Raw genomic sequence first — 27,436 nt, 5'->3', positions numbered from 1 at the left:
ATAACAATCTTGACCCAGTACATTTAAACTTATCCTTTTGAAGGAAAAATGGCAACTTCAGAAGCCCTACTGCCTATTTACTGAACCTAAAGAAAATAAAGTCAAATATAACAATTGGACAATGTTTTTAAAAGTGAAGTGGTGTTTCTGTATTTGGATTTCTCCCAATCCATTTACACATGAATTAGACTTACAAAAATAACTGGAAAATGGAGTGGGAGTGTGGGAAGACCGAAACAACTAGAAGTCACAGGGTAGAGTACTGGAGAGAGAGCTCTACAAACAGACGGCGCTCCATAAATCTGCAAAGGCCCCAGCCTCAACCACCAGTATTCAGCAGAGTACTGATCAGAGCATGCATGCAAAAAAACTACCTGAGGATGGAGAAAGAACCATTCCAAAGGACTAAAGGGGGCAGTACCTACCCCAAACTCACGCAGTACCGGGATTAGTGCCTGTTGCCATCAATTAGGAGGAAAGATTCATAATTCACAGGGTATTGGGTGGAGGACTCTGACAGCTTTGCCTCAGTTAGTGAGGAAAAATATTCTTAGACTAAATGCTGTTCTTACCACCTATCAAAACTTAAAAGCAAGATGTGAAAGGACCAAGCTCCTTCCAAGTATTTGAACTGCATCCTAGAACAAAGCTCAAGAATATTTTTAGGAATAAAAATTTCCAGCACACAACAGTTCACACTGTCTGCCACCCAAGCAAAATGATCAGGCATGTGAAGAGACAATAAAACATGGCACATGATAGAAAAATTAACCAATCAAAACCATTCCAGAATGGCGGGAATGGTAGCTCAACATTGTGAATGCAAGTAACAGCATTGAAATACATATCTGAATGTGATTAAAGGAGGAAATATTGGCCTGTATATAAAGGTAACAGAATAAAAATTAAAAAAAAAAAAATCTATGGAACTAAACCACACAGTTAACCCTAAGTGAAACCTTGGATTTAATTAACAGTAAAGTTATAAAAATGTGCTACTATCAATTGTAACAAATGCTTCACACCAATGCAAGGTGATGGTGCTGGAGTGGTATATGGAAATTCTGCATTTCATGCATGACTGTTCCACAAACACACAATCTCTCTAATAAAAGAAAAGTTAAAAAATAATAGGAAACTGGACATATTTTTATAATAGCTTATAAAATAATTTATCACTTGCTTATGCTAAGTCTCTAAGGCCTAGTTTCTTTTCTCTGGAATGTTAGCAGCACTCATTTATTCTAAAACAGGTAGTTTTTCTGGAAACCGAGGTTAAGTATAAAAGTCTCAGGATGTGTTAAATTTAGAATGTGGAGAGGTGAAAGGCAGGGATGGGGCAGAAAATAAATCCCAGACCAGAGAAAAGATATGTAAACACATTGGATTAACCATATATTTGTGGGGATAAGGAGGAAAGTGGGAAAATATTTCCTGACACATTAGAACATAGGTGTCAGTGAAAATGAAAACAAATTAGAATTTCCAGAGCTAAGAAAGTTTAAAAAAAGGGTAAGCAAAGCTCAAGTTATGCCCAGAAAATTCAGTTAAAACAGGAAGAATCATCCGCAGTGAAGAAGCAACAGGCACAAGACAAGTAAAAACTGAAATTAGAAACATGTAAAAGGTCTCTGGTCAGAATATACATTCTAGTACCTAAAAACAAGGCAAATGAGAGTACCAGGCACTGAGTAAGCAGCCAAGCCAGCATCGATGACAAGTAAACCTCAAAAATGAAACAACGCCAGGCTCTGGCCAACATGCCTTTTAAATACTTCCTTAGTCTAAGTGTGGCCAACTTGAACTCCAAGTGAATTACATTAGGTGGATGGTAAACAGATTAATCAGAATGGGGGGTGAGGAGCAGCTGGCGAATGTAGTATACTATACAGTACTTACACAGGAGGCTGTGCTACTTAGAGAGGTCCAGAGCCCACAGAATGGTTTCAAATAGCAGTTCCACTACTTTGTAGCCTATGATTTCAAATAAATTATTTTACCTCTCCCAGTCCGAAATATTCCAAGAATGAAAGAGGAAATAATAGCATGTTCTATCCCATAGTTAAAAAAGGCAATCTTTATAAATCATTCAGCACATATTAAGCTGCAAATATTAACTACCACTAGGCACAAATATTTGTAAAGTTGACTTATTAAATCTTGGTTCTAGAGTTCAATACTTTCATCTTTTGGCCTCTGCATATATTTTAGTCTGTTAAGATCATGTTGGATCCTCTGTGACCACGTAAATATTTGTATGCAAGCACTTTCAGAACTGCACGGGCCCTGGCACGAAACAGTTTTGTTGTTACTCACAAATAGATATCACAGCATGCATACATTATTTTGAATATATCAAAATTTAAAACAGATTGAGCACCTTGCTCTAAAACTTATTCCATAAAGCCATTCTAGTTTCCTTAGTGATACCTAAAATGCCAACTCTTGCATTATATTAGTCAAACAGAACTTGACCTTTCAAAAAACGGCTGGACACATTACTATGGTTCTTTCAACCCTCAAAATACAAAACCACAGTCTAAGACTCAAACCCTAATGTGGTGGGGAGTGCTGCAAACAAAATCACTGCCAGGCCAACTTTTTGTTTGATGTTGCTTATTTTCTTTTCTACCAAATGACTTCATAATTCACTATACCCAGTGTAAATGGAAAAAAAGGCCTTTGTAACTTTCCCTGTTGACCTGAAATGTCCATAACATAATAATAGTCATAATAATGAGAAATAAGAAAAAGGACACTCATTGCAAGAAGACAGAACTGAAGAATAATATTAATATAAAAATTACATAAATGTATTATTATCATTTGTGTAATATTACTGATATTTAGTAATATGACCATAGAAAACAATCTTAAGACTCAAATATCTACATGATATGATAACAGATGTGTTTTTCTTAGGTCATAAGCTACTTAAATGTATGTACAATAGTTTTGGAACTCAAATGAATAATTTCATGCACTATAAACAGTTTAGTACTTGACTTGTTCCAAGTCCTTGTTCTTTTAAAATCAAATTGAGGGGGTGCAAGGGTAGTTCAGTGGTAGAATTCTCACCTGCCATGCAGGAGACCTGGGTTTGATTCCCAGTCCATGCACTTCCCAAAAAACAAACAACAAACAAAAAATTCAACAAATGGTACTGCAAAAACAGTTTACTCACATGGGAAAATAATGAAATGTGACCCTGTCATACAGCACACACACAAACAAAAAAATCAAATTGAAAGTGACTCTCACGTCAAAAACCCAATCCTTAATTGCTTAGTCTATTATATACATATATTCTTTGATTCATTTTTCAAGAATCAAAGAATCAACATGACCATTTAATGAACAAATTTATATTCACCTACTTGGCACACGTCACATTAAGCAGGTTCAGGGGAGAAACAGTAACCACTGACATGCAGATGGCCTCAAGTGCAGGTCTCAAGTACTGTGCGTGGGAGATGTTCGCTCATTTTATCCTCATACCCACACTATGAAGTAAGCACTATTTATGTCCTTATTGTATAGATGATGAACGGCAGACAGAACTCTCACACAGAGAATAACAATAAAGCTGTTTTTCAAAAACCCCATCTCTCTCCAGAGCTCATTCTTTCAACCATTATATAAATTCAAGGGAATTTTTGCTTGCTTGCTTTTTCCTAAATCTAACATTGACAACCACACCATCAACATAACTGTGATTTGCACAGTTCTTGGCCATTACATCTTCTCTCTGCTAGGATATTTAACCACAGTTTTATGTGGACAGACATAATAAACTTTTGTGAGATGCAATGAGCAAGATTCTAATGGTGAATAATGAACCAGTTAAACCATAACAGAAACGTGACTGACTGACTTTAACACCAAGTTACTGGGCAACTGTTACAGTGATCCGAGATGCAGTAAGCAAGCAGTTGAGTTTATTTTAATGGTTCCACCAGGACAATTACTGGGACAAAAGTGGAGAAAGCCATTGTTTTAGAAAGCGTCAAAGTGAATGAAAATCTTGAATATGAATAAAGATGAAGCAAAGTTCAATTCAGTTCAAAGAATGAAGATAAATGCAAAACATGTGTTGGAATGTTTCCTTATTCAATTCATGTTACCTCGGTGCAGGCAGGCGCTGACCTAGCGTGGTGTACCCCAGGCCACAACAGGGAACCTGCAAAGGTTCAGAAGCTAAACACATTATCAGAAAAGACCAGGAATAAGTAAAGAAGGATATGCAGAATTTTTCATTTTGCACAAACTTGGAGAAGGTGAGAGTATCATTCTGTTTTTGCTGACAATAATGACTGAGGTTGCTTCTCTCTTCCTCTATAGCTGGGCAATTCTAAAAGAATATTGGTTAAATATGAAATATCTGTGCAATAAGAATGGAGAAGGAGAACAAGAAGTTGTTGAAAATCAAAAACATGGAACACAACCCATTGATAATCACCCTCCTTCCTCTAGGTCTTAAATTTCTAGAAGCATTATTCATGTTTTATACCCTGCTGTTAGATTCAGATACCCTTCACCAGAGACTCCCATCCCATTTCCAAGGCAATCCTCTTAATGACCACAGAGTTTAGTGATGGTTCAAACACATCTTGCAGTGCCTTAGATTCTACAATGGTCTTTGTGGCCACTTTTAGCTTTGAACCCCAAAGGCACAATCACCAAGAATACAGAATGTTCACCACACAGCCCAGGGCAAGTGGATCAGAAAACAAAATACTAGGATTAAAGAGCCTGTCATTTCATTTAAAGAACTAGGATAATAGAACTAAAATGCTTCAAGTTAATTTATTCTTTAAAAGATGCATTTTCTTATAGTTCTAACTTTTTTGAAAAAAATTGGCATAAAAATCATCATACATGAATGAAAGTACAATTTACTGAATGTCACATTTTATAAGCTTTAAGTGTTAGCATTCTCTGTTTAAACTAGGCTGCCAGGTAATTTTTTTATACAAAGCAAGCCGTGTTTTATTTCATGTTTTACCATACCATGTACAGAGTTTTATCAAAGAGACATCAGATAGAGGAACAAAGAAGGGACAAAGAACTATAATTTTCACTCACTGCAGTCAACAATTATTTGTAGTTAGTATTCTATTTTATGCACTGGAGAATAATTGCTAGTGAATTTTAAGAAAAAGTAAAAACACGACCTGCTGCTACCTTTGCTGTCATCAACATCTCCACATTATGGTCTAGAGCCAAAGTCTAATTTCTGGTCTCCAGATGTTAATAGTTAACGCTTTTGGTGTCAGATGAATGACTCCTGATAGGAAAATGTTTGGCAACGTGATATATTGGCTAAGCACAGAGTCTCTGCTGTCAGACAACCTGAGCTCAAATAACCAGTTTGTGCCCCTCCCTAGCTCTACATCCCTGGTGAAGTTGCTTAATCTTTTTAAGCCTCATTTTCCTTACCTTTAAAATGGAGATGCCAATAGCATCTTCCTCTCAAAGTTGTAATGTGAATTAATGAGGTAATGTAAATAAAAGTTGTTAGTCGAGTACCTGGTAAGTAGAAAGCACTTAATACATGCCATGATTACCAAAAATCTGAAATGCTCACTCTACCTGTGCCATTCTGACAAGTAATTTTTTTTCAGGGAACTGAGCTATTCTTATTTTTATTAATTTTTTATTTTTTTAATTCTTTAAAAATATATCAAACACAAACATTCTTAGCATATGATCATTCCATTCTACATATATAATCAGTAATTCATAATATTATCACATAGCTGCATATTCATCATGATCATTTCTTAGAACATTTTCATCAATTCAGAAAAAGAAATAAAATGATAACAGAAAAAAATTCATACATACCATACCCCTTACCCCTCCCTTTTATTGATCACTAGCATTTCAATCTAAATTTATTTTAACATTTGTTCCCTCTATTATTTATTTCTATTCCATTTGTTTTACTCGTCTGTTGATAAAGCAGATAAAAGGAGCATCAGACACAAGTTTTCACAATCACACAGTCACATTATGAAAGCTATATCATTAAACAATCATCTTCAAGAAACATGACTACTGGAACACAGCTCTACATTTTAGGCGGTTCCCTCCAGCCTCTCCATTACATCTATTAACTAACAAGGTGATATCTATTTAATGTGTAAGAATAACCTCCAGGAAAACCTCTCGACTCTGTTTGGAATTTCTCAGCCATTGTTACTTTGTTTTGTCTCTTTCGCCTTTTGGTCGAGAAGGTTTTCTCAATCCCTTGATGCTGAGTCCCAGCTCATTCTAGGATTTCTGATCCATGTTGCCAGGAAGGTCTACACCCCTGGGAGTCATGTCCTATGTAGAGAGGGGGAGGGTGGCAGTTTGCTTGTTGTGTTGGCTGGGAGAGAGAGGCCACATCTCAGCAACAGAAGAGGTTCTCTTGGAGGTGACTCTTAGGCCTAATTTTAAGTAGGGTTAGCCTATTCTTTTCAGGGTCAAGTTTCATATGAACAACCCCCAAGATTGGGGGCTCAGCCTATTGCTTTGGTTGTCCCCATTGCTTGTGAGAACATCAAAAATTCTCCCCTTGGGAAAAATTCAATTTCTCCCCATTCACAAATGGTGACTTCACAAATACTTTTTTATTCACTCTGGGATTTATCGGGGCATCACTCTGAACAAACCTCCAAAATCTTATGCCCTGTTTAAGGTTACATATACTTATGGTGTTCAGTTAAGCTCTCCACATAAGTTATGTTAGGAACTGTGCTAGTGAAAATATAAATTTCATACCAAATAAACATTTTTTGCTTTAGCCTCACACATATGTTAAAATTTTAAAATATGAATTACCATCTATTTTCAACACCCTGCAGTATTGACATTCCTTTGTTCTTCCTCATGGAAAAAAGATTTTTAAATTTCTGACAAGTAATTTTACCCAATTGTTTCAAAGTCATTAAACATGGAAAACAGGCAAATCAATTTTGAAACAAGCTCATCTATCAAGTGGGGTCCTTACAGCCAACATCCAGAGTGATCTTGCCAGTTGCTCTTCCAGCATCGTTGATGGCTACACACGTATAATCACCAGCATCCAGATCTTGTATTTCTTGAATCTTCAAAAGTCCCAAGAAAGGGTCAATTGTGAGGAACGTTGAGGGGCTTAGCTCAAGATCCCCTAGTCAAAACAATGGGGAGAACATTAAACATGAAAATATTTACACAATTTACTCTACCATTGATTTGATTTCAAAATTTCTGAATAAAGTTGATTGCAACATTTTAAAGTACAAGTGTCTGGGATAAAGTATATACTTAGCAGTGTTTATACAAGGAAAAGTGAAATGTTTCTTGGCGTTGAGCTGATTTATTAGCCTATTTCTGTTAACTCTCCTATATGCAAAAATCAGGCCCTATAATGAATTATGTGCAAATATTTCCTAATTTAGAAGTACCTAAATAACAATGAGCTCTTCTTTGAAGCCACACTGGAGGACCGGGGAAGGGTGGCAGGTGTAACTGTGGCTCTGATAGGTAAGCAGGGAATTGAAAGATGAAGGTTGAAAAGAGGTTTTTACCATCGCTTTGTAAGAGGATGAATTTCGGTGGGACATGAGAGATCTTCTTAGTTTGGCTAATTTCCAGGTTTTATGTTTGCTGAATGCTCTTAATTAGATTTGTCTTGTGAGAGGGGTAAGCTGGCTAAGAGGATTCTGAGGAAGGCTGGGGAAGAAAGGACCTCAAATGGCTAGAGAGGAAGGAAGAGAAACTATGAATAAGGAACTTCTGACAAAGGCCATCGTGATTTTGTTACATAGATCTCCGTAGATAACTCTAGAAAATCTGTATTATTCACCAAAACTTCTGAGGTCAGAGTTATGGTTCTGGGAATTTGGGGGGGGGTGTTGTAGACAGTAAATGTGTGAGAGATGGAATGACCCATTGAATTTGACCCTGATGTGACAGGAGGATGCCCTAAGTAAAACTAGTTATGTCTGGTTTACCAGTTCATGCTGTGTTTCACTGCAGCATCTCATATACCCCCAAATACCTCTATTTGAAGACAGGCAAAGCTAAGTTAGGTGAAGCTTCTCCTTCTCTTTACTCCTCATCCAGTGGTATTTACATTTCAAAGAATGAAATCAACCAGGATGACCAGTATAATAAAAAGTACGTATTACTGGATGTTTAAATCCAGTTCAGTGTCCACATCTTTTTCATTTGTTTTTGTAAAGGGTGATATACAACATTTAGGGGGTTCAAAAAACTTCCTGGAAGTTGAAGGACCATTGCTCTTAGGGTTTCATAGCACTCCCAGATGTCAAATCTGAAAACATATTGTCTAAAATGTCACATACTAGCCATGTGCCTTGGGCCTGAGGCTATAGAAGTAGCTTCGTTAGCATCTGTAGGCAAAGAACCCTAGAATGAGTAATTCTCTAGGACAATACCAGAAGCACAGCCAACACACTCAGGGCAATAGACAGACAATTCTCTTTTTGCTTTTATATTTTTGGAAAGAGAGGTCAGAGGCACTCTAAATTTAAAAGCAAAAAATTACATTAACATCCAACTGCAGTGCCAAAAACACAAGTATTTTTCAGCATTCCAGTATTTAAAATGCTAATCATCCTTTTAAGCTTGCTACTACATACCATGTGAGAATGAGTGAAGCAACTAAAGCCATGTCCATGTGCCTCTGGGAAATTTCCATAAATAAAAGCAGATGATGTTGACATAAACTTTCCTCCACCAAGGAAGGATGCAATGTGACCTAGCTGTTTATCAAGTATTAAAATATTTGGACTAAAATTCATTTAGAGCTTTAGAATTTACTTCTCCCTTATTTCTTCTATGTCAAAGGACATAACTTTTTGCTGGTAGCTTTTTTTATTTAACAAGATAAAAATGTTTTAGAAACAGCAGTAATGAAACAAAATATAAATTGACAAATGCTGTTAAAAAATTTGCATTTTGATAACATTTGATAGCGTCTCCCTTCTTCATTTCAGCTGCAAAATTAGTTATAAAATTATTGAGAAGCCCTAGAGAAATACAGAACTTTCTAGATGGAAATGAAATAGGGATTAGTTAGTTATCTACTCCTCATATTAGCTAAGATTAGAAGAATGTTACACATAGTAAAATACATATATGTTTCTGACGATCTATTCCAGGATTTAACAATCATTGCCATTGAGGGGTATTCTCTTTCTGTAGCAGTTTGAATTTAATCCTGGCCTCCGTGGTTAAGATCATTTTCCCTGGAATAAGATCCTTTCAAATCATTCATGGTAATTAAATGGTTGGTCCACAAACTTTTTTGTCTCAAGACCCCTTTACATTCTTAAAAATTATTGAGGACCCCAAAAGGCTTTTATGTAGATTATATTTATTTAGATTTAGTATCTTAGACATTAAATGGAAAAACTTAAAAACACATGTACTAATTTCTTTTAAAATAACCTAAACTCATGACATTTAGCATAATGAGCATATTTTATTTTATGAACGATAACTATATTTTCCAAAGCAAGAGAAATTTAGTGAGAAGAGTGGGATTCTTTTCTTTCAAATCTCTATACTATTTAGCTTAATAGAAGCCAGCTGGGTGCTCACTTTGCTTCTGCACTGCATAAAAGCTCCAGAAAACTCCACCACAGGCACATGAGACAATGAGTGTGAAAAAGACAACGAAGTCTTAGTTTTATTAAGAAAATAGTTTTGACCTCATGGACCCCCAGAAAGAATTACTGGAATTCCCAGACAACACTTGAGAACCATCCAGTTTCTTTAAGATTTTACCACAAATGTCCTTTCATAACATTTTAATAGTGTCCCTGATTCTCCTTTGAACCCACTTCATGATGCTCTTTTCTGAAATAGAAAGCTTTAAAAATTTGGCTGAGGAATTCTTATTACTTAAGGAATTTCTATTCTCCGATGGTGTGAATGAAATACAGCTTATTGTTTTCTTTTTTAAACACCTACTTTATTCAATCAGAAATGCCTGGAGAAATGAAAAAGCTATTCTTATAACTAGGGCAGGAACTCTTCTTCCCCCTTACGGTTTCCAAGAGGAAGGATTTTTCCCAACCCTCCTGGTGTCTTGTCCCCCCAGCACCCTAAGTGGGAGAGAAAGGCTCTGCTGCTCCCCCTTCTTTCTCATTGGATTCAGCCTGCATGCAGAAAAGGTTGCCCTCTGGTTTAGCTCTTGATGACAGCCCTGAGAGCCATACCTCCAACAGAGTCTGTCCAAATGTAATGCTGCATTTCTGTTGATCCATAACTCAGATAGGGAAATGGGAAGTTAGTGACTGTGCCCACTGAACTCCAACATCTTTGAAAGAACGGAGTTAACAGTGAGTTCATTTCAGAATCTTCCATACAGTACTGTCAAGTAACATGATTTGAGCGTGGCTCTCTCCTCCCTCAGCTTCTAAGTCATTTGCGGGAACAAAGCTGCCCTGAGGACTACCATATTCAAGAGAGCATCCACAATTTGGGAAAATTAAAGACTTTCCTTGTGACTGCTACATACAGACAGAGAAATCAGCATACCCCATTATTTTTTTTACATTTTCAACATAAATGACAAACATTTTTAAAACTGAAATACTGTCTCAACAATGTATTTTTTTTTCTGGTTCTATTCAATTATAATACGAAATTTTAATTTATATCTATTTCATTTTGCAATTAAAGGATTTAAGTATCTTAAATAAGCATAAAAATAGTTTACATTAACTGAAATAAACCTGACTAAAGAGAAAATCCGGAAATGCTTTCTTCTTAGAGAAAATATAAAACTAAGAAGCATTTAATATGGAAAACCATCAAAATGGCATTATCTTCCAGTTATCCTCCCTGTTTTTGACTTGTTTACTTAAAGTGTTTTCTACATAAAGCCTTTCTTTTTCACCCATGTACCCCAAGAGTTTGAACCCGAGGTAAATTCATAATTTTGTGATTATGACATCAACCTGTTACTATGGGAACATCAGTGATTTGACAAACAAAATCATAACAAAAGTGCTTTGTACTTTAGCATTTTTCATCTGAAGATTAAAAAGTATTTTGCAAACAGTATCTCAATAACCCTAGCAACCTCTCTGCTGGGGTTTTTGTGGGACTTTTCTTTCTCATGAATTTGAAGAACTGAGACAGAAGCAGGAGGAGGGCTTGGTTTTTTACAGATACTGTCAGCATCTGAGCCTCAACCAGTATTCAAGTGTACTCTCACTAAGGTCAAATGGCACAATACTGTTTTATTACAAAATCACAGAAAAGTCGTCTTTATGTTACAAAAACAGGCAGATAACCTCTATGCTTGATACAAGGAAGTGGATGATGCAGCTGGCCATGAAATTCATTTGTCCTTCAATTGTCACAAAGCGTCAATGTGTGTCTTCATTTTAGTACTTTACGGAAAGCATCTTTGAGATCCTCTCTAAGAAAAGTGAACTGAAATCAGTGAAGCCATTTTAAATGTTAACTGAATATTTCTGGACAATTTTCTACAGGAAACAATCCTAAACTAACAAAGAGAATGTTCAGCTGGATTAGCAAAGACAGAATTTTCCTTCTTTGATTTTCATGGCCCTGTAATCCAGACCAGATGTGAAATCCTGACATTTAGAGCTCAGGATTTTGAGCGATAGTCTCTAGTGAGATAATAAACACATTTTATGAGGCTTCTAAGTTACACCAAAACAAATTTTAACAAATGCATTTTTTATGTAAAAGAGAAAACAAAACTAAATTAATCTCCATGAATATACTTAAGAAACGTACCTTTGAACCATTTAACTTGAGGTAGAGGAACGCCAGAGGTTTTACATTCCATAGCTGCTGTATTCCCAACGGCAACCAAAAGCTCACTCTGAACTACAGTCAACTTTGGAGCTTCTGAAAGGAACAAGAATGCCTAGTTCTTTACATACGTATGTCAACATCTAGCACAATGTGATATGCGCCTTGTTTTATGGGTATTTATGTGCTGTGGCTATTTCAATGTTTGTAAACAGAAGAAAACTCTAATAACATATCTGCACATATATGTGTCTTACGAAAACATCATTTATTAAGGTCAAAAAAGCATATTGAGCAAAAATAATGAATAAAACAATAATTATGATAAAATGGAGTCCAAAAGACTTAGGAAATTGAAAGGTCTTTATCAAAAAAAACGTGTATGGAAAGAAAACTCTTGGAAAGTTGAGCATATGTTATAGAATCAATACTAAAGAACAAAGCAGGGATAATAATAATGGAAACACAATCAAAAGAGGCATGATGAGACGGATGGCTAAATTAAGATTTGAGGATAATAGGTGGATTTGTTTATAAAATTTTCTACCTGATTTAAAGGATACTCAGGTCTAATGAAAGACAGGTATTTGCAGACTAAGGCTAAAGTGTTCATGTATGAAAATTAGAATCTCCCAGTTTCAACTCTACCTTCCCTTTGATGCTAAATATGGATGTTCGCTAGTTTTTGGTTTTTTTTTTTCTCTTTAGCTCTTTTTGCTTCACCCCTTGCAGAATGTTGCAGTTCACTCACAGTTTTCTCTCAAATGGAAATTTTAGGATGTCATAACCTCGTTTTAAACTAGGACAAAATTTGACTTCTCAAAAACTGTGACATCGCTTTTCTCAAAAACCTTCAATAATTCCTTATTGCTTTCAGAATAGTTCAAACTCATTAGCTGGATTTCAAAAATTGCAAACTGGTATGCAACTTTGTTTTCAGCCTGATCTTCCATTACAGTACCTCACTTATTACAAGGTATAGAGCTACATTCATAGCCCTAAACCTGCCCTACTCTCTCGTATCTTCTTGTCTTTGTGAAAGCTGTTTACTCTACCTGAATGCCCCTTTCCCACAATTCTTCAAATCCCACTCATTCACCCAGACTGGATTTAAATCCTGTCTTCTTTGAGACATCTTTGCAAATTCCCCAGTCAGAATTAACATTTCCTTCTGTGTACTTCCCACTATAGAACTTGTTTACCTGTCTTGTTATATTTCCGTACGTGCCCACCCTCATTATGCAGGCTCCTAGGAGGCACGTACTGTATAACACGCATTTATTTTACATTCCAAAATCCCAAACACTGCATTTTCCACACTCTGGGTGCATAACAAACTTTAAAATGTTTTGGCTTTTATGTGAATGAACCAAAATTTGTTTCTGCAATGCAGAGTTTAATTTCAACCACCCATTCTACATTCCCATCTGTCTGTTCTCTTCCCACCTGGGTGACTTTCCAACATTTTAAATTCAATTGTCCATATACAAATCAGAGTCATCTTCCTGTCTAAATGTATTTTCCATGCTGCCTTTCTCATTTCTATAAATGAAACTACCTCTTTCTAGGATACCAGGTTCAAAACTTGTGACACTTTGGTTTCCTCCCTCACCTGTGCACATGAAATCCAATTATCTATCTTTTAGCTCTTTCTATACCTCTTCCTTTCCACCGCCACTCACTACCTTCCTATGAATAAATGGAGAGTAAGAATGAATGGGTGGTGGATTGCTAACCGTTAACTGTTCACAATTTATAAACTAACACTGTGTATATAAGGCCTTTACTCTTTATTTGATTTAGAATGACCATATTAAACAGAAACATTCTATGGAATAATTATCACAAGCTAGACTTTTTACAAATGTTTGAGTTTGAAGGGGAAAAATTGCAGGTAAACAATGAAAATAGTATATGAATAAGATAACTGACAGAAAAATTACAAAGAATAAAAAATATAAGTGGGAAATGGAAGATGGAAATTGGGGCAAACTATAAAGGATAAAGCATGTATTAATTTTAAAGTGAAATATTGCGAAGAACAGATGAACTGTGGAGGGAGAAAACTCTAAGAACAATCAGGAACTTTGCCATAAAAGTTGACTTTTGTTGACTAACAAACCTATTTATTTCCTAAAGTTTTAAGTTAGTCACAAAATTTGCTTTAATCAATATGAAATGTATAATTAAACTATAATATTGTATATAACTCCTAATATCAATTTACTGAAAAATATTTTTGCATTGCTTTTTATAGTATTCATACTGTTTTAATTGCCTTTTAAACTGATTATACTTGCCAATGTATCTGAGGGTAGACATCTGTTTATCTATTCCAGCTGAATTACTTGCTAGGCAACCATAGATGCCTGCATCTTTAGGAACTGCATTTTTTATAAATAAGGTACCTTCTGAGGTCATCCTATACCTATGGATAAAAAAAATAAAATGAAAACAAAATTGAAAATACAATAATAATAGTATCAAGGTGGATTTAGTATCTTCCTTTCAAATATATTCAAATATTTGATAGTTATATTTTTGGTGCTGATTGCAGAAATGATTAGCATCATGATTTTGCAAATAGTTATAATAATAATAAGAAGAAGAAGAAGGGGTAACATGGGTCTAGTACTTTCTATGTTTCAAAGACTGTCTAGCTTTACATTTGTTGATTTTTTAAATCTTCATAACAATCCGATGGGTTAGATACTATTATTACCTCTTTTTTACAGGTGAGCAAAGAGTTTACTTGCCCAAAATCAGAGTTATTAAGCGAAAGAACTGGAATTTGCACCCGGGCAATCTTGTTCCATGTGGTGAACTGCTATGCTAAATGGCGCTTCAGACAGAAAACCTTAGGGATGAAATGGCTCAGGTCACAGTGAGTCAGTGATGAGTCTAGGAATAGAATCTGGCTCAGTTTACTGGCTCACACCTAAGCCCTCCTCCCCATGCCAAACCCAGAGTAATGGAAGCCTGATGGTTGGAAAACTCATTGTTTATGTTCCACATGTCCGTTCCACTCTTTGAGCATGAGAGGATTCAATGTCTTTAAAAAGCATCCAGGAGAATAAAATACCTCTCAATGTAGTATGACAAAGTGGACAGTAGTTACAAGGAATGTCTGCACACACTTAACTTAGAGCTACTGTCCTGTCCTTTGCCTCTCTTTCTCTCTTCTGTTAAATCCCAGGATCATGCCCTTAACAGATTTATTAAAACTATAAATTTCTTTACTCAACAGAAAGTTGATTATCCCCATTTGAACTATTCAAGGTAAACCAAGAGTTCTGGTCTTATATTGTGCAACTTTTATTGGCGAGCATTTACAGATATTGGATTTAAGACTCAACAGCCTCAAGCTCTATAAATTCATCTTTTTTTTTTTTTTTTGACAGTTCTTGTTCTATTTAAACAACCTAAAGTTGTGGATTTGGGAGAAAGCTCCCTTAATCTTAGGGATTTGGTTTGATTAGTTTTATCCACAAATATCATCAACTCTTCTCACTCAATTAAAAAAACAAAGAACATGATACAAACCCAGTACCTGTGTGAACCCATGATAAACATATCATTAATGGTCCAGGTGATCTTTGGCTTGGGATAACCCGTTGCAGAACACATGATGGAGACATCAGACCCTCCTGTGAAAGACTGATTCTTGGGCATCACAGTGACTTTGGGAGGTTCTGCAAATAAAATGAAGCATGTAATCACATGTCACTTTATCAGAACTTGATGTTAGGAGCTTACTCTGTTACCAGATACGTAGGTTTCTCATCATCCCCCCCCCCCCCTTTTTTTTGCATGGGCAGGCACCAGGAATCGAATCTGGGTCTCTGGCATGGCAGGCAAGAACCCTGCCACTGAGCCACCATCACATTGCCCACCGTTGCACTTTTACTACCTCCCTTTATGGATGATACACCATCAGAGACCTGGCTCTCTCTGTGCAAGAACAAAACCAAATGTAACAAAGCAGGGAGGTAAATTCCTTTGAGATTAAAATGAATTTGATCCTGATGTCTGCCACATTTCTGTGTCTTCACTGGTGACTGTCCACTGATCTGGAACTTCAAAATAAACCTGTTTCCAGGCGGGTCTCTAGATAGGGTCTTTGGCCCCACCTGTGTGAACACAGGTTTGGAGGTACAATTTGTCGTGACTATGCTGTTTGCTTTGTTTGAACTAATCTTTATTTTTATTTACTAGATTGTAAATTTACTGAGATCAGAGACCATGCCTTCAATAGTAGTCCTTATTTTATATTCCATCATATTGCACAGCATGTATCAGCTCTTGGGTGTTATGTGATGGTTTGCATATGACAGACACTTAAAGGTATTGATGGCAGTCAATCCATCCCTAAACTGTCACTTGGTTCTGACCAGTCCCTCATGATTCTGCTATACTGAACATTTACCTCATACCTATAGAGACATGAGACCTGACTTAATAAGAAATATCAATTATTAAAACTTTCTATTGCATTCTGCTTCTATGGGGAAAAAGACATTAAATCAGGAATTGATTGTCAAAAAGAAAGCAAAAAGTTTTTGGAGCAATCCTAGGACGTTGATCCATTTGCTCTAATTATACATTTTACATCTATAATACCACATATTAAGAATTAATCTTCAAAGAAAGTACCACCTAAGAAATATTAAATGATTCTTTCAATATATCTTCCAATCAATTAAGATAAATGAAAATAAATTCATTTCTGCAGTGCTTGAAATAGACAAATTCTATGAGTTTTAACAAATATAAATAAATTCATTGAATAACATGTTTTTTGCATAAATATTATATGCCAAGTACTGTGCTAAATTCTAGGGGTACACGGATGAACCAAATAGACATGGTATTGTTTCCCATTTCATTGGGTTTTCACTAGAACTGAAATTGGGGAACACAGTTACTTGGATCTGGATATATTTATAATGTATCCTTATTATGAGTTAGTCTGAAAATTGTGTCTTAGTTCCACTAAGAAAGATCAGTCTGAGGGATCCCAATACATTCAAAAGAGACACAAGTGGTACTGTTGGACTGCAGCAGCTACACAACTGAACAAACCTAATTAGTGCCTAATTGCTAGCAGCTTACAATCACCTCCCTTTTCCGGTTTGCATTACGTTTTTCAAATTATGATGATGTAGTCTTTGAAGTTAATGTTTGAAAGGTTTTTCCGGACCTGGTTGATAGCCTCATTATCCCATGGTTTCTTCTTGGTGATGGGCTAGAGAAATGCAGGAGGTCAAGGGCAGACTTGCCATAGCCAGTAAAGTTTAAATTGTGATTCCATCTGGAGTTCATCAATCCTGAAATGCTGGAGGATGACACATGCTGAGAGAGGTATTACATATGATCTCCAGGGGATGAGGAAATAAAAGAACATTTCTTTCTCTTTGGAACTTACTGAATACCCACACTTATCATAATTCTATCCTTCCTAAACCTGAAGTGTTTCTTAGTTCAGCTCATATTGACATAGGACTGCTACAAAGATTTAGACAGTTTCGAGAATTTCATCTAAACATGGTACTATCTAACGGGTTCTGCCAGAGTTGGCCTGGCTTTTCTCCCAGCCAGTATTCCACTGGTCAACTCTGCAATTCAGACAGCAAAACGAAAACAAACACCAGTTACCCAGACCAGGATGCAGAAGGCTAAGAGGTCATTTAGCACATAAAGCCTGGATATAGGGTGCTGCTAGGGTCACGAAATAAGTCTGTGTGCAACACACAGATGGGATGAGATCATCCACAGAAGGTGAGAAATCCATTGCCCTGCAAATAATATTCTTGCTGACAATAAGAAATCAGAACGGACATAATCAAATACAGAAAAGCAAAAACTGAATTTCCACCAAATAGCGCTGAATAAAAATGGTCAAAATAACTCGGCCTTTACCTGATTGGGTTAAATAAGAACACAGCAGTCATTATTTTAACCGTTAAAACTTCTTAGTTCCTTCTATTTGTTTTAAAGTTATTTTGGGTAAGTTCTTCAATTCTATTCCAAAGCTTTGTTCAAACTGAACAAGAATTTCAGCTATACTATTTCCTGAAAGGATTTCAGGTTTTTTTGTTTTGTTTTGCTTTGTTTTTCTTGCATAGGCAGGCACCAGGAAACAAACCAGGTCTCCAGCATGGCAGGTGAGAAGTCTGCCTGTTGAGGCACCGTGGCCCGCCCTCAGGTTGTTTTGTAATAAGGTAGAGTTAATGGAGCAAGAACATGGAATTGAAGAATCATAGTTCCACTCAATCAGTGAAATAAAGTAATTTGCCCATGAACAGCCCAACTATACATCTCCTGATTTATAACGCAATGTCATACACCATATTTTGATAGGAAATCAGCACTAAAATTGGATTTAGAAGGTCAGAGTACAATTTTAGGCTTGGAGAAAACTGACCAATTCTTCCCAGTTGGCTTTCCATCTCATTTTACCACCTCTGTCATTGTCATCAGCATGGAGCACCATCCACCCTGTTATCATGAACCATATCATCACTTTCACCACCGACTTGCTTCTTAGTAGCCAAATCAGTGGGAACATGGTGCTCTATTAGGTATAAAGGCATGAATTCCTTTATTGTATTTGAATTCTGACAAAAGTAAAATACATGCATTTCTGTAATTTCTCACCAAGGATTTAAAATAATTAAAAAGATTGTATGATACTGAAAACCAAAAATAAACACTACTTTAAGAGTTGGGTATCTTAACTCATTATCACCAATAAAGGTGACAGTATAGAGGATTATATGTGGTCAGAAGTGAAAACAGCCATCACACCACCTTCAAAGATTAGGAAAAATAAAATCTTGCCACTCCAGGAAATTTCTGGTGTCTTATTTATAACCAGGAAGCATGTTTCTAGTTAACAGTCAGTGGGGCCTGAATTGTTACTGCTATGCCTCTGATGGGAAATTCTAAAAGAAAAGATCTAAGGACTTTGTCTTCAGGGTGATTTAATTACCACCAATAAACTAGTCATTTAGTTTATCATCATATAATGATGATGTTTTGAATTATCTAAGCATGGTGGCTTGTAACTATATAACCCAGGAAACCATGTTCTTAAACTTAATCCATTCCTGTGGGCAGGTACCCACTGGAAGTAGGTCTTTTTGATGAGGCTACTGCAGTTGAGGTATGGCCCTGCCCAACTGAGGATGGGTCTTAATTCTATGCCTAGAGTTGCTCTAGGGAGAAGCTAGAAGCTGAAAGTCAATGGGACTGAACAGAGAAGCAAGGAGAGCCTGCCACATGCACTGCTGTGTGACAGGATAACCGAGGACCCAGGAGCAAGGGCAGCCAGTCCCAAAATGCTACAGTCTTCTGGGAGAAAGCATTGCTTTGATGATGCTTTGATTTTTACTTCTTCTAGCCTAAAAACTGTGAGCCAATAAGCTCCCATTGTTTAAGCTAACCCATTGCATGGATTTGCTTTGGCAACCAGGAAACTAAAACACTAGGCAACAAGTTGACAACATCACTCACCACCGGTATATTTAGTACTTTGGCAAATTTCTGTGTGTTTTTGTTCATTCACTCAAGACATATCTGTTAGGTATCTACCATGTGTCAAGCATTTTTCCCCTCAAATAACCAATACCATACAGGATAGAGAAGTATATTATGTACAATTAGGGGCAGCAATCAGTTCATTGTAATAGGAAGGTGGACTAAAGTTAATTTTGTACCTGTTCTGTGCAAGGTATTTAACTCTAGACCCATCATTTATTTTCCCCAACAACCCTATGAAATAAGTGTCATTGCAATTCTACAGATATGGAAACTAAGGCTCAAAATGGTTAAACAATTTGCTCAAAGCTACTCAAAGGTGGAGCAAGGATTCAAACTCAGACCTTGCTAGCTCACGGTGTCTGTCTATACCTGAATGGGGATAATAATAGTACATACCTCACATGGCTACTGTGGATTAGATAAGTTAATATACCTAAAGCACTTAAAACAATGCCCAGTAAATAGCAAGCTTTTTATTCTATTACATAAAGCCAACAGAGGATGACACGATTAGTAACACAGTATTTAAAATACATATGTACATATGTACGATCTAGATATTTATAAATGAAACTTGTTTACCACAATGCTCACACATGCAAATTCCATTTGGATTACATGCCCTACTGATAAATAATAGTTATCATATCTCATTTAATTCTTCTGAAATTTGAGATGTTCCTAAATACTCAAATTTCACTAGAAATTTCAATAAAATAGTCAAATTTACTAATTTCCATGTTTTCTGGTGGCACATGTTAAAAAAGAAAGATGATGATGTAATGAGCATGTGGTTATGATAATGTCAATTTTATGCTTAGTGAAGTAATTCTGGTCATTAGGGACTTACTTTATTAATCATCTTGAGAAATATTTCCTTTCTTATTGCAGTGTTTTCTCTGGTAATGTAGACTAATTAATGACAGACATTTATCCTTTCCTGACACCTTAGAAGACAAATTAAAATTTCTAATGTTCCGACGGAAATAAGAAGAAGAAAAAGAGCCTCTATCTTGTCCTTTAATCATAGTCAGCTTCTCACTGATTATGTTCAAATTTAACCAAGACTCTTCTATTCATCTTCAGCCTAAAAATCCCCCTCACAAAGAAAAAACAAATGAAATGAATACAAAATTACTTCTGACCCCAGATAAATAGGAAGGCAGTCTTTTATAAACAAAATATTAAACACAAACCATAAAATGACTGCTACCCCACTTATTCCAACTTTTACTTGTAAGCCTGATCCTTTGAAGTATTTGAAAATTTAGCAGCCACTGTATCACATGAGAAACAACAAATTGCTTAAACTATTTTGTAAAATTTTGCAAACTCACTCACATGATATAATTTTTAAATTGGGTGATCTCATTTAAACAAAATTTTTTAAAAACATCTGTAAATTTTCCATGAAATAGTTACCAGATTTTGTTATAAGAATGTGGTGTTAAATGTAAGCAGCAATATGCTAGCATGTGCTATAACTCAAAAAGAAAGTACTTACATAACGAAATTTAAAACTGCTGATGTGATTCAAATAACCCATGGATATTAACACGGAAACATGAAAGATATGTTAGTGACTTAAGTCTTCCCTGTACTCTCTCATTGCTACTATGAAGTCTATTCAGCAATTAAGGAACACATATCTTATTTGGTGTCAACTATGTCCAAAGCATAGGTTAAAAAAGAACAGTAAGCATCTCATGGTACATATAATACAATTAGACATGAAAGGAGTCATGATTAAGTACAAAATTGTGTGGCAGAAAATAAAAATTCTATAGGATATCAGAACAAAGAGATCAAGAATAATTAAAGTAACCAGAAAAGAGGTTCTCTTAGTTTATCAGAGCTGCTATGAGAAATACCACACAATGGGTTGGCTTAAACAAAAAGAGTATTGGCTCATAGTTTTAAAGGCCAGAAGTGCCAAGTCAAGGGATCAGGAAAGCCATGCTTTCTCCTGGACTCCACAGCATTCTGGTGGTGGCTTGTTCCAAGTTACGGTGTCCTGCATCTCTGCCTCTGTCACATGATGATGTCCATAGTCTCCTCCTATGGCTTGTCTGACTTCTGGCTTCTACATTTTCTGGCTCCTCCGACTGAGTCCAAATTTCCCCTCTTTATAAGGCCTTTGGTAATACAGATAATACCCACCATGACTCAATTTAGCCACACATTAACAATAACATCTTCGAAATGTCTTATTTACAAATGGTTCACACCCATAGGAAGCAGTTTAAGATTAAGAATGTGTCTTTTGTTAGGGTACATGAGTCAATCTACCATAAAGGCGATTTATGAGGTGGGTTTCATATTACAGGTAGAACTTAGTTAAGCAACATTGAACTCAAAACAGCTCTGAGAAGTCAAAAGAACTCGAATGAGAGTGGTATAGTCTGGAGGCAGTGAGGATGCTTCTGTCTTTTAGGTAATGGGAAATGGCACTGGAGAAAATCATAGCAGGATGAAAAATAATGGAGAAGGGGGTTAGAATTAAAGAAGTGGGCAAGAGGAATCCCCTGAAGAAAGAACGGACATGGAGATTGGCAGAGTAAATATCCAATAGGAATAAAAATCCCAGTCCTGGAAATTGAAGACAGGGCAAAAGGAGAAGCACAGACTTGAGAATCAGTCTCCAACCATTCTTTGAGAAATTCAATAAGGAGAAAAGTCAAAATTCATACACAGACACCAAAAATAATCAATCTATTTGACATATAACATCTAGCAGCATGAATAATATTTTATGGCACAAAATAATTAATCTGATAGTTTATTTTTAATCCATAAATAGAGGTGGCTTAATATTAAACTCAAAGATTCAATTATCTATATTAAGGAAACACGAATAATGGAAAATGTGAATATGTGATTCTTAAATGTAAAATAAAATTCACATACTGAAAGGAAATATTTCTATTTCTATTTTTCATGCATGTTTTGTGAAAGGAAAGGTGGAAGGTTAAGTATAAAAATGTGTAGGGGTTAAGTCTGTAGAGAACTACAGAGTATGAATTTTATTTTGAGGTAATTAGGAAATAACAAAAAGGTTTTAAGTAAAAAGTAAACTAACATTTAAAGCAATATTTAGGGAAATTTAGACAGCAGAATATGAACTAAAGTGGGAAAACAAAACTGAAGAAAAGAAGTCCATAAAAAAGAGGACTTTAATATTTCAGGCACATGGCTTGGCAATAGGATGAGGGTGGTGCCAGGAGAGAGAATGAGAAAGGGAGTGATAGGAGAGAAAAACGAAATAATCAGTCACACATAGGGAAATCCTAAGCCTAAAAAATCATTACATCTGGTATGATTCCATCTGAAGTCTAAATTTTACATCAGGCTCGTTCGCACTGATCTTTATCAGTATTACTAAGCATCCAATGATTCAAGCATCAGCACAATGAAAACATGACCTAAATAGATGTCCATAATAAAAAGGACATGACATTAAATATTTTTAATTGATACATTGTATGTGTATGGTCTACAGAAAAAGAGACCACAGGAAGAGGAGCAAGGCATGATTCCTATAAGCAGATCCCAAATGCCCAGCACACTAGCCTAGTGGTCTTTCATTACCTTGAAGCAATTACATATACTTAATCAGCAACGCAAGGATGTCTTTATCTCAATAGCTTCCAGCAGTCAAACAAGTTGAGGTTATAAAGTTTTAGATGCTTTTATTTTTCACCCAAAAGGATTTATGCCCAAAAGGAACCAAACAGATCAAACAATTCTCTAGCGTTTTTAGAAAAGTTTAAACAACATTTTGGAAAAAAGCATTCAAGGCCGCCAAATCTCTGCAATACAAGTTTCCCAAGCTTCTAGGAATAAACTAAAACCCTACATATCCTTGGAAATGTTCTTGGTGATAATTGTATGCACTAAGGAATAGACAAGACTCTGATGAGGAGAAAGATATGTCATTAGCTAGTTTAAAGTGTTGTTCTTTTCTTGCTTGAATTGTCACAATGAAATTTAAGTACACTCATTTTTGATACAGTAAAAAACCTACATTCTCCCAACTATCTAACTGACATTTACCTGAAAACATAATAGGAACTTGTTTACAAGTGTTACCAAATGTATTTTTCATTGTGGTCAATGTACTTCCCCTAAAATATGATCTAATACCAAGTATGCTACATGATACTGGCAAATAAATGTTTTCCCAGAATAAGATGTAAGGATATTTATGTGGTCAATGTTTGCTGCCTTGATATCCATTTTAAGAAATTCCTAGTATAGAAAGTTTCATATATCAATGTTGTTTCCATTAAATTTTCCATGTGTTTTCTTACCTTAACAACAACAAAATCATGAACTCAGGAGCTTCTTTTGGTGATTAGCCAAAACAAGATAAGGCAATAAATACAAACGAGAAGAATGGAATTGTAAAAACTTTTCAGTCTTTCTTACTCAGAATATCTTCAACTAAATATCTGGCAGTCAATATTACATTGTCTTTTCTTCACTGGCTCCACTGTATAACAATTTCAAAAATCATAGAATTTCAAAAAAACGCAGAAAGTCAAACTTTATACTTACATTCCCACTGGCTTAGAGAAGAGTGACTAACCATAATTAGCGTTATTATTCATAGCAAATCAGAAAAAGATTATTGAGATTTTGCATATCTGTATGTCTATTGCCTGATTCAAACTCAATTACAGCAACAATATTTTTAACTATAAAAAACTGGTTAAGGGTGGGCCATGGTGGCTCAGCAGGCAGAGTTCTCTCCTGTCATGCTGGGTTCAATTCCCGGTGCCCGCCCATGTTAAAACAAACAAACAAACAAACAAACAAAAAAAAAACTGGTTAAGTACTCAAAAAAGGGATAATTTTACATAAATATGCAACAGTGATAAACTCAAAAGCATATGAAAGTGGATTTACACAGTACCTCTTAAAGGAAAGACTTAAAACCTGGCAGTTAATTTAAGCTGCTAGGCATATTCATTTGTTATTTTTTCAGGGAACCAATCTCGATGTGGTTGAAAGAACATTTGCCTTCAAGTCCAGCTTGAGGCTGGCAACCGTCCTTCCAGCTGTCACTCTCCAGTTTCCACCTTGCCCCCCTCCAACTTTTTCATGACCACCACATCTTTGAACCTTCCTTTTGTTCCAGTCTATCGGAGCCTCCACAGGGTGTCACTGCAGCCACTTTTTATCCAGTTATCTTGTCTGTGCATGAACCATCCTCACAAAGCTACAAGCCTGAGCCATCCCTCTATTCATATGTAAAAGCTACTGAAAACTGCAGGAAAAAAAAATCACACTATGATAGGAACAGACCTCCCTATCCAGCCAGCTCACTTTTCTGTGTTTTCATTCCTCCATGGCTCTGCGCATGACATTTTCTCCATTTAGAGAAGTTTGCCTGACTTTCACCTGGCAAATGCTGGCTCATCGTTCAGAGGTCACCTCAGGCCCCACCTCATCTGTGAAGCTCTTCTCACGTCCCGCCCATCACTCTGAAACAGAATTAAAGGCTCCTGTGGCATCTGGCAGAGTTCTCATCACATTGTGTTGTTAATGATTATTTGTTGAATTTACTTATTTCTATTATGAGATTTCTAAGGGGAAATATGTTGCTGTCTTCTCATTTATATCCTCAGCAAGGAGCCTCACACTTAAACTTTTGGTCAATAAATAAGTGGATGAATCAATGAATATAAAATTAGCAAACAAGATTTTTCTGACCTTTTCTAGCAATTTGTTTTTAGTCAGGACTCTTAATGAGTTTCAGCATTTGTTTCCTGTTACATGAATAAACATTTTCTTAACACATAGCATGATTGAGATAGTACCATGGGTATAGCAAAATGAAGATCCCAACATAATAACTACTATCAGTTTAGACTCTCAAAATCAAATAATCCTAATATATATCTCTCTACAGCTGCAGCAAATAAATATTTTTATTTTGTAATACTAGCTCTAATTCTATTTTTATTTATAATAGTCAAATTCCACACTTCCTTCTTCATATATAAAATAGCAAGTTTAATATATTGTTTCTTGTATTGCTAACATCTATTCATTAGAAACAATTACTTTTTAATTGAATAATTCATAAAATAATATCTCAAGAAATATTAACCCATACTTAGGGAGAATTTTAGTACATGATATGATATAAATATATGTAAAATTATATAAGGCATTGAAGATATAAAGTTGAATAAAATTGGGCTCTTGCTTTAATGCAACTTACAATCTAACCATGTTACATTTTCTCTGAATGTTTATATTTTTTGGTAACACATATGTAGTTCTTTCTCCTCTAGATCTCTGCTTAGTAACTACACTAACATAACTCAGACCTTAAGTCAAAGGATTCATTGAACTGCTGCAATACAAGTGGCCTACTCTAAAAGGTACCAGAGAAGGGAGGAGTAAGGGAGAGTTAGGGAATTAAAATGGAATGAAATGAAATAAAATCAAGCAGTGATTTCCCTAAGCACTAATTCCACATATTGCTAGCATTCCAGAGATTCTTTACTCCATTCATGAACAGGGACCTGCAGCTACCTTGTACCTTTTCTATTTTTTAAAAAAATGTTGTCCACTCATTTTCTGTATATTCTCAAGAACCCTTCCTTTATTTTCTCTTTTTACCCTACCTGTACCTTAGGCCTGTTATTAGCAAATAAAGGCATTTCTGTTTGCAATGCAGATAGACGAAAAGACAAGAAGTCTTAATTCAAATCCAGACTCGGACACTTGCTGGCTTTGTAACGTAGGGCAAGTCACTATTCCCTCAGAGACTACACTTTCTTATGAGCAAAATACAGGTACAAATAATAAAACAATTTTTGAGGATTAGATGGTAAATGTATTTCATGGACTCCTCAATTTTTTAAAATGTTAGTTGAAAGCTTTCTTTTAATAATTTAGTGGCTTAAAATATTTGCTTCTTCATCTGGCCGACATTTTCCCTCCAGTTACTACATTATGAAAAGATTAGTATCTTCTTTCCAGCTGTCACATTCTAGAATTTAACCTCTCCGAAATCTGAATAGTCTTTCTTCTAGCTCACTTAACACCATCAGGCTTGGTTTAATGTACTTTTTCTTATGGTCCATTTTTGGTGAAAATTAAATTTCCTTAGTATACAGCTTCTTTAGAAGAATTTGTTATATACTTGAAGTATTTATTTGTCCATGCTACATCTTTTAATTTTCCTTTTTCAATCTAAATATGTCTAATTCTTTAACCTTTCTTCTAAGTTTTATTTAAAGGTGCTTGAAATCTCTCTCTCTTCTAAGCTTTAAAGAGATGTAATTCTTTCTACCTATAATTAAATTACTCCAACATCTAAAAAGCATAGAATTGACTTGGATGAAGACCAAAGGAAGTAGAATATACAGTATTCATTTGCACATTTTATTGCACAGAATTGGAATATATTATAAAGGAAGCTTGCTCCTCACCACTGAGTCAATAAATTATGTTAGGCAGATAAAGTAAGTGAAAGTTAAACTTTCTCTTCATAAAATTTACAGTCAGTGCAGAATAGAATTGAGATAGAAAATATTTTTATAGAAAAGATACATATATCTCAGGTACCACTGGGGTGAAAACTTCATGCAACTACAATCTTTTAAGTCCAATGACTTCCAACCCATTCTTTGTAAGATCCCTAGCAGAGTACACAACAAAAGCCAGTATTTTAACAAAGCATCTCATTTATTTGTGCTGACTCATATTAAGACTTCAAGCAACAAAGATAGTCAATAAAATTAAGTTTTGACAGCAAGTAATTATTTGGGGGTTTTTATTGAGATATGGATTTACCACAAAGTGGTACTAGTATTTAAATAAACACATACAATCCTCAGATGAATCCTAGAAAAAGAAAGCCTTAACTAGTACGATTCTGATGTATTCAAATGTCTAGAAAAAGAGAGTTAACTAATTAAAAAATCAATTTTCATTTTTCAAACATGGATATAGATTTTTATAAATTAAATTTAATTCCTGTGAACATCTTACAAAGGGGAAAATTGGGGGAAATACTAAAGAGAGTTTTCATCTCTCTTACAAGTCTATTTACTCTAAGAAAACCTAATTTAGTTATCAATTAAAA

General features: G+C 35.5%; 1 protein-coding gene across 4 annotated transcripts in view; it reads right to left on the bottom strand.

The window, feature by feature from the left end:
- HMCN1 (hemicentin 1) overlaps positions 1-27,436 on the bottom strand; it is a 531,301-nt gene that overhangs the window by 250,201 nt on the left and 253,664 nt on the right. For 3 of the 4 annotated variants that reach the window (XM_077157239.1, XM_077157240.1, XM_077157242.1), the window contains exons 12-15: positions 15,341-15,482; positions 14,091-14,218; positions 11,773-11,886; positions 6,998-7,156 (exon numbers count right to left, since the gene is read on the bottom strand). In XM_077157239.1, coding sequence (XP_077013354.1) covers positions 6,998-7,156; positions 11,773-11,886; positions 14,091-14,218; positions 15,341-15,482 — 543 coding nt within the window. Of the gene's footprint in view, positions 1-6,997; positions 7,157-11,772; positions 11,887-14,090; positions 14,219-15,333; positions 15,483-27,436 lie in introns of all 4 variants that reach the window. The other variant, XM_077157241.1, reaches the window with a different exon arrangement.

This window comes from Tamandua tetradactyla, chromosome 4 (assembly GCF_023851605.1).
Source record: "Tamandua tetradactyla isolate mTamTet1 chromosome 4, mTamTet1.pri, whole genome shotgun sequence".
In the NCBI taxonomy this organism is placed as follows: Eukaryota; Metazoa; Chordata; class Mammalia; order Pilosa; family Myrmecophagidae; genus Tamandua; species Tamandua tetradactyla.
Note: the sequence above shows the minus strand (reverse complement) of the source record. Positions and strands in the feature narration are given on the sequence as shown.